The 9,110-nt window shown below is 32.6% G+C and overlaps 1 protein-coding gene across 1 annotated transcript; it reads right to left on the bottom strand.

The window, feature by feature from the left end:
- Positions 1-2,742: 2,742 nt before the first annotated feature.
- LOC129915723 (selenide, water dikinase 2) lies at positions 2,743-6,442 on the bottom strand. The gene is made up of 4 exons (XM_055995383.1): positions 6,128-6,442; positions 5,700-6,069; positions 3,308-3,501; positions 2,743-3,252 (listed from the first exon to the last, which is right to left on the bottom strand). The coding sequence occupies exons 1-4, from the start codon at positions 6,306-6,308 to the stop codon at positions 2,870-2,872; spliced, it is 1,128 nt and encodes a 375-aa protein (XP_055851358.1). The 5' UTR covers positions 6,309-6,442; the 3' UTR covers positions 2,743-2,869.
- Between the last annotated feature and the right edge of the window lie 2,668 nt (positions 6,443-9,110).

Here is a 9,110-nt window from a genome sequence, read left to right as displayed (position 1 = left end):
TAATCCATTTTTCGGTTTTTTTTTTCTAAGAATTCAACTACATATGTTTTTTAATATCCGGTACAGAATTTTGAGTTTTATTAAGCTACCTATTAAAAATGGTTGTTTTAAGCTAGATACATTAGATAGATTTTTTTTGATACAAAATTAATTTTACATAATAGTTTCGTATATTTATACACGAACACACCACACAGTGACCCAGATTGACATATTTACGAATCTGTGTAATCCAGTACATATGTAATATAACGTGGGCGAAATTGCGACAGAGGGTTTTGGAATCGATTTTTAATTAGTTATCGGTACTGAAAAACATTATGGAAACGACCTACATTTATAAAAATTGATACGAAATCACTCCTTGAAGGACAAAATTCACCAGTTAGCGCTGACTACTTGTTCTAAAATCTGACAAGATTTGTAGACCAATATTTTGTAAACTTAAAACGTTCAGTGCGCCATTATTAATAAGAATTGTACAACAAATTAGAACTACTGGATTTGACGCACGGTCTGATGTATAAGGTTACTGTACTAGGAGGGATTATCTTAGATGTGGATAGCTCAAAGTTTTTTGTCATGGTTAAGGAGTTTGTTCGCAGCATCAAGAAGGTTTTAAAAGGATGCTTAACATCTTTTTTTTTTAAGACGAAAGGTTTTTAAAGGAATTGAGTAATGGCTAAAACCAATTTCTTCTATTTTTTTTTTGCTTACTAACACTCGCCATACATATAAAAAATCTTTTTTTCTGGAACAAGCACAATATTAATTCGTTAAAATACATACATTTTGTCTACCAGTTTGCTTGCGGTATATCTTATCATTTTTGAATAGTTTTGGCAAATATTTAGCCAACAGCAAAATAGTTGCAAAATAAGCTGAAAATTGTTTATCGAAACCTTATTTAATTTTTTCTTTCATTAATTTTTCAAAGGGCTCAATATAAGAAAAAAACTTTTAAATTAAAAAAACTATTTGTTTTTTTAGCCCAGGGAAATTAGTAATTTAAATCGCATTTTTCGCGGGACAAAATTTTTTTCATGGAATGTGTTCGGGTGGTTGTCCTTATCATAAAAGTCAATTTGTTGGGAAAATTGGAGGTTGGGAACAGCCGCCATCTTGGAAAAGAGATTGGTAGCGTTTTTATTGAATAGCTCCATTGTTATTCATTTTAACAGAAAATGACAAAGGTAGGACTTATTAACAATAAAATTATCTAAACAATGATATACAAAACAATTCCGTGAGTTGATTAAATAAAATTTTATAGTTGGTCAAAGTGCGGGTTTGTATCGCAAGGTTGGGACAAAATGACATTTTTTCATATATCTGACGAACTTTTGATTTGTTTGGATAATTCTTCAAGAATGAATTATAGTACTTATAATTACCTATAAAATGAGCCCACAATTGTTATTGTAACCATCGTATTGTAGAAGTAATCTAACTCCGAAACTCTCCATGTACTAGTCAAAAGTGAGAAAAAAGCTAGTTTTTTGCTAGTAGGCCGAGAAAATTTTGGGAGTAGAGGTATAACCAAAATATAAGTACGCAGTTTTGCTGCCATACTCGTGTTAATGTCGATTTCAAAGTTCTGACAACTCTAATTTTGGGCTTTATACGGTTTTTGGGGGGTTAAATAACGTAAGTTTTCCAGCTAACGTGAATGGGCTAAATTTATACTATTTGAAATTATAAATATAAAAGCTGATGCTCTATTATTTTTCCTAAATCTGGACACCTTAATCTCGGCTATGGGGTTAATAGAACTCACGATATAAGCTTTTTTAACTAACCATATCAGGCTTTTCAATTCAAATAAACAAAACAAAAATCGAAACAAAAAAGCCTCTAAAACATAATCGTATAAACGGCTTATATCTTGAGTTCTATTGGTCACATCCTCAAGATTGGGGTGTCTAGATTTAGGAAAAATAATAGGGAATCAGCTTGTATATTTATAATTTCAAATAGTATAAATTTAGCCCATTCACGTTAACTGGAAAACTTACGTTATTTAACCCCCCAAAACCCGTATAAAGCCCAAAATTAGAGTTGTCAGACCTTTGAAATCGACATTAACACGAGTATGGCAGCAAAACTGCGTACTTATATTTTGGTTATACCTCTACTCCCAAAATTTTCTCGGCCTACTAGCAAAAAACTAGCTTTTTTCTCACTTTTGACTAGTACATGGAGAGTTTCGGAGTTAGATTACTTCTACAATACGATGGTGACAATAACGATTGTGGGCTCATTTTATAGGTAATTATAAGTACTATAATTCATTCTTGAAGAATTATCCAAACAAATCAAAAGTTCGTCAGATATATGAAAAAATGTCATTTTGTCCCAACCTTGCGATACAAACCCGCACTTTGACCAACTATAAAATTTTATTTAATCAACTCACGGAATTGTTTTGTATATCATTGTTTAGATAATTTTATTGTTAATAAGTCCTACCTTTGTCATTTTCTGTTAAAATGAATAACAATGGAGCTATTCAATAAAAACGCTACCAATCTCTTTTCCAAGATGGCGGCTGTTCCCAACCTCCAATTTTCCCAACAAATTGACTTTTATGATAAGGACAACCACCCGAACACATTCCATGAAAAAAATTTTGTCCCGCGAAAAATGCGATTTCATGCCCATATTTTGACTAATTGCCCTGAGCTATTTATTTGAAAATAAAAAAAAAATATATATAAATTTTATAAAGAACCAAAATCCCAAAAAAAAAATTCAAAATACACCCTGATCTTGCGACCTTTAAGGCGTACTTGTCATACGTTGGATACATTTTAGTCCTTATTAAACTATAAACTTTAAAATTATAAAAAAAATCTCAAATACATCTTCGTTAAAGTTCAACTTCAATAAAATCAACATGCTCGGCAAGAGATGCGCTTCTCTTACCGGCCGCATTTACATATCCAATAATCCATGCTTCCTGCTTCTTATCATGCATCGCAGAATATTCTTCACAAAAATGTTGTGCATGTTCAGCTGGCAAACAAATCAACAAACCCCCAGAAGTCTCAACTGCTCGGCCACTTTTCAATTTTGTATCCTGTCCAACAAGTTCACCAATCTTAAGAACGTTTTTTATGATTGGAAGTTTGTTGATAATAAATTCCACACAATCTGTTTGGTATTCAGCTAGATTAAGGGCATGTCCGAGAAGACCGAATCCAGTTACATCTGTGGCAGCATGAGCCGAATATTTATGCATTAATAAGGCACCTGAAAAAAACCTTTACTTGATCATTATTCCTTAATAATGAAGTAAGCAGCATACCGTTCATATTAAGGTGGGTCATAGATTCAATAGCTATTTGAAAAGTTTCAAAAATATCCACCTCGGTTAGACAGTTTGATAGTTTTTCGTACTTTTCACCTTTTTCGCCCCACCAGATTTGTGCGTTTGTAGCTAATTGTGTTCCTAGAGGTTTTGTCAAAACAATTGCATCACCTGCCTTGGCATTTGATGGCCTAATTACAAAAGATAAATGGTTTCGAAGTTTTTAAATGTCTTATTTTAGAACTTAGCTTCGTGAACCCAGAAATGCGACCACAAAATTTTTTAACCGTATCTAATTCGTTTGTCTACCTTTTGTCCATGTTTTTCAACCCGGAATTTCCTTTGTTCACCTTTAAAAAAAATTAGAGCAAATTCTTTTTTTTTTATAGGAAGTCTGAAAAATGATAGACGTATAAATTGCAATATTTTGTCCACATATCGTTTTTCCTCCCTCCGTTTAGGAGCAATTCAAAAAACTAATTTTGCACTGAAAAATTATAACTCCCTAAAATCCCCAAAAATCAATTTATTTTCAAAAATCATCGTTTGTCCATTTAGCATTTGTTTGTAAATTTAGCAACTCTCATACAAAATATCATTTTTTCAAAAATCCCCAAAAAATATTTTTTTTTTTCAAAAATTCAAAAGGCCATCGTCTGTTCACCTCGAGAAATCGATACAAACCAACAATCATCGTTTGTCATACGTTCAGGAGATATTTAAAACACAAATTTTCAAAAGTCCCCAAAAAAAAAAACGCATACACCACCGTGTACCTACTCATGGTATAAAAAGACAAAGTATGATCATTAGAGCCGCCATCTTACAAAATGGGGTAGTAAGGTTTTGACGTTTATAATTGGCAAAGTCAAAAGCAACAACAATTTCCAAGACAAATTTGTTTACAACAATTTCAATGGGCAGCTGTCAAAACCTTAAGTAGCCATTTATAAGTTTTGATAGTTCTCGATACAGAGTTTTTTCTAATGATCATACCTTCTCTTTTTATACCATGATACCTACTAACAATTTCAAAGTCCCTAAAATCCCCAAACAAATTTTTTTTTTTCAAAAATTCAAAATACAATCCATCTCCAAATCATCGTTTGTCCACCCTACGTTTAGGAGATATTAAAAAAGCAAATTTTGTACTGACAAAGTCCCCTTAAATCCCCAAAAAATACTTTTTTTCAAAAATTCAAATTTCTGTCGTTTACATATTTTTTTTTTTTTTCAAAAATTTCAAATTTCTGTCATTTGTCCACCTCAATTTTTTTACGTATACCAAAAATCGTCGTTTGTCCCTCCTCCGTTTAAGAGATATTAAAAATTCCCAACAAAAGTTAAGCGTACACCACAGTGTATTTATTGAAAATTTCAAAATCCCCTAAAATTCCTTTTTTTTTCAAAAATTCAAACGGCATTCGTTTGTCCACTCCAAAAATCGTTGTTGTTCACCCTACTTTTAGAAGATATTCAAAAAACAAAATTTGTACTGAAAAATTCAAAGTCCCCTAAAATCCTCAAAAATTATTTTTTTGTTTTTTTTTTTGCAAAAATTCAAATTTCTGTTGTTTGCCCACCTCGAGTTCTTATCGTATGCCAAAAGTGGGACGTTTAAAAGAATTTCAAAAATCAAATTTTGTACGACAGAAATTTGAATTTCTGAATGGGGATTTTATGATATACTGTACTATGAAGTTTTCAGTACAAAATTTGTTTTTTCATAACGAAGGGTGGACAAACGATGATTTTTCGTATATATTAAGAACTCTACAAACGACAGCAGTTTGAATTTTTGATAAAATGCGTGTTTTATTGGTAACTCAGTAAAATTTTACACGGTAAACAACAACAAATGATTGCTAAGGATAAACAAAAGTTTTTTTTATTTGTTGGTTTACAGAGAAATATTTTGTATAGACTTATACATTTTTGACCCTTAAACAACATAGGATTATAAATAATTACTAAAAGTAACCCATTTTTGATGTTTCTAGCATAAAATGTTTACTCAGTAAAATACTGAGTACCAATAAAACACGGCTAAAAAAAATGATTTTTGGGAATCTTAGGGGAATTTCAATTTTTCAGTACAAAATTTTGTTTTTGAATTGCTTCTAAATGGAGGGTGGGAAAACGACAGTATTTGGTAAATAAATAGAACTCGAGGTGGACAAACGAGTGCAATTAGTTTTATACGTCTATTTCAAAATTTGAGACTTCCTACAAAAAAAAAAAAGAATTTGCTCTAATTTTTTTTTTTGAAGGGTAGACAAACGAAAATTTTTAGTGGAAAATGGACAAAAGGTGGAAAAACAAATTAGACAAGTTTGGTTCAAACATTTTGAGGTCGCAGTTGTGGCTTCACGAAGCTCTCATAACTTACATGATAATTTCATCGTTTTTACAAACAGAACTGGCTATTCCTCCAATCATACACCACTGGTTTACTGCAATATTTCGGAAGCCAACTTGACAGCCGGCTTTTTTAGCAGATTCATTAAAACCTTCGATTATCATGGGAAGAATAACATCACGCTGTTCAGGTGTAAATTCAGTTGGAGAACTAAGAATCAAGCTTAATTTATCAATTGAAGTCACACCCACAGCATAGACATCACTTAAAACATTGGCCAGAGCTATTTTTCCCATTATTGTGGGATTGTCAACCAGAGGATAGAAGAAGTCAACCGTTTGGACAAGGGATAAGTTTTTGTGACGAGAAAGTGGAATGACAGCGCAATCCATACCACTACCTATAAATAAGCTCCGTATTTTAACAAAATACTACTGAATTTAGTTAAAATTACTTACCAATACTTTGTTCAGCATTGTTTTTAGAATTGTTTTGATTAGAAGATGTATTTAAGATTTGTAAATCCTCAAGATATTTTAAGAGAACATCTTGAGGAAGTTTGCAGCCTCAGCCGCGTAATGTTGAGAAATTTGTGAGGCGGAAATCTTCCGCCAGACCATAATCTATTGGATGAAACATTGTTTAGTTGATTGCAAATTCAATTTTTGATTGAATTTTGTAAATTGTATTATTATTTTTAATTATAATTTATTATAATCAAATGAAATAAATCTTGATTTTTGCAGAGATTAGAATGAAATTGACAGCTGTCAACAAGTGGTTGCTGATGACAGTTGTTAAAAATTGCGGAATGTGTTTGTTGGCTTACAAATTTCGTAACAAAGCTGCTACATGTGTTAGTTCTGGCAAGCAAGTAGAACCAAATATTTTCTATCACAATACCCTGTTCATGGAGGTCTACTACTAGTAGATGTTTTGGTTAACTGCTGGAACACAATGCAAAATCGGAGCCGGAGCCGTAACTGGAGTCAGAACAGTTGTCGTAGGTTTCAAAAAAAGTACGCACACAATGTTTCGTACGTCTTTTTGATGTTATTTGGTATATTTGTAGTTTACAACCACATTAAATTTGACAAAAAATATTTTTTGTTCACTTTTATTTCTTATTTACATATTTATCCACTATTCTTGTCAAAAATGCAAACGTCACATGTGTCGTACGTAAAAGTTAAAAGCTGGTCAGCTCTTCCGACTCCGGCTGTGGCTCGCGTTGTGTTCGTACATTTGCATTTGCGTACATTAAATACTTTGACAGCTATTCCAGGTACGACTCTGACACCATTGTGTTCCAGCAGTAACCTAGTACTATCATCTACTTATGCTCTTCTTCCCGAGTAGATACGATTTGTATTGAATTCGTTGAAAGTGCGTTCCATTGAAAATCGCTAGTAAACTACTAGTAGTACTTTGCCACCTCCAAATGGAAGAGGGCTATTGAATGTTCCGAAAACAGCAGAAACAACAAAAATTTAGAGTTGTCATATTTTTCGCTTACGGGTTTTTCTTGTATTTTACATGTGTGTTTTACAAAGAGATACAAAAATGTATGCTAGCAAAACTAGTTAAATACTACATTTTGTCATTCAAAACGTCAGTTTTACGTTTATAAACAAATCCTAAACATTTTATCAAAATATTAGTTTGGTAGCACAGATTTAAAACTGTTAAGCAAAGAGAAATCTCCGAGCTAAACAGCTAAAGGGCCCGACCCATAGAATACGTTGCGATACGATTTGTATTGAATTCGTTGAAAGTGCGTTCCATTGAAAATCGCTGGTAAACTACTAGTCAGTGTGTTCCTTTGGCCTTAAGTATCTACTGCTAAGTACTTCTGGTTGTATTCAACTCCATTTCTTCTATAGAAAAAATGTCTCTGAATGAATTCAGAAGTACTAAAAAGTACTTTGCTGAGCCCAAAGGAACACAGCCAGTAGTACTTTGCCACCGCCCAAAGTAAAAGGGCTATTATAGACTGTTTCGACTAGAGCAAAAATGTATCCGATAGCTAAATGTTGTTGTAAAAATCATGTTAAAAATCAGCAAAGAATCAACAAACAATTTTCTTTGATAAAAAAGCCGAAGGTATCCGAGAATTTCTGTTAATAGCTCAGGTATCCGAGTGATCAGCTGAAAATATGCTTGATTTCATGTGTAGAAGCAATGCAATTTTCTTTGACGTTAGCGAGGTACTTCGGAACGGAAATTTCTCCGATTTCATACGAATCATGCATCGAGGTGCGCTTCCGACAGGTAATTCCCCGATTTGTATGAAATCGGACAAATTTCCGCTCCCACGGATACCTCGCTAGGGCCGAATATACAAACGATGAAACGAGTAGTAAACTCTGTGACCGACAAAATCAAATAAAGCAAAAACAACAATAAAATGAACAAGAGCAAAGAGAAACGTCTTGCATCACTCACAGGGTAGCAAATCATTATTTTTAGCTCTTCGTATTTTTCTACTCTTTTGCACTTTTGTAAGTCTTCCGTGGTAAAATCAGTACGCAGCTGAAGTGAAACGAAATTTTCCATACAAAAATAGCATATCTTGAACGAAAAATTTCTTTTTTCAGTACGCAACTTTAAGGACAAACTGAAGAGTTTGCACTCTTTGTCACTTACTTTTTATTGTCCTGTTCCTTTTTCTTGACTCTTCTTGACTTTAAATTTATTTCGAATTGTTTTATTTTGACTTTGAAAGAATAGTCGATAATATTTTTTCGTTAGCATTTTCGTTGTTGACTTTGGAGACTTGAAAATTTTGAAAAACAAAATAACTGCCTCATAAGTTTTCGCCTGTGGCGGTTCTTGTGAAACACCTTGCAGTTTTAACAGTTTGAAGCAATGTCGGAATTTTCTAAATTTGACCGAAATTTGGATCATTTCATTTCGAGTGAATTTAACTATTTATTCCAGTTTCAAATTCGATTGACAAACAGGGTATAACAAAATTGTTCGTTTCACTTCAACTGCGTACTAAACTTAGTTTGTGAAACTATCTTATTTCGCCTTTTGAGATCTAGGGTAGATAAAATAATGCCGTCAAAAACGCTAAATGAGTTTTAGTGAAATAAATTTTCATGAAAAAGTTAAATTTAAAAAGAAATAACATCGACGATCGACATCATGTCCAAAAAATTATCTGGGAAACGAAGAAATTTTTCACTTCACTTCATTACCTGCGTTTCTTTGGGAAAATTTATCTACTGCCTAGTATTTAAAACGGCTTTAAAGTTTTAACTACTTTTACCCTATTGAAAAAGTTGTTCAAAGTAGCTTTAAGTACTAAGCAGCAGAATGTGCCCAAAGGAACGTAGCTATTGTAATTAGGGCATTAGGTGACATTTTTTTGCGAATAAATCTAAAACGCTCCATACAAAAATTAGTTTTAAAAATAGAAAGTAAATAGTCAATAAA

Source organism: Episyrphus balteatus, chromosome 3 (genome assembly GCF_945859705.1).
Source record: "Episyrphus balteatus chromosome 3, idEpiBalt1.1, whole genome shotgun sequence".
Taxonomy (NCBI): domain Eukaryota; kingdom Metazoa; phylum Arthropoda; class Insecta; order Diptera; family Syrphidae; genus Episyrphus; species Episyrphus balteatus.
Note: the sequence above shows the minus strand (reverse complement) of the source record. Positions and strands in the feature narration are given on the sequence as shown.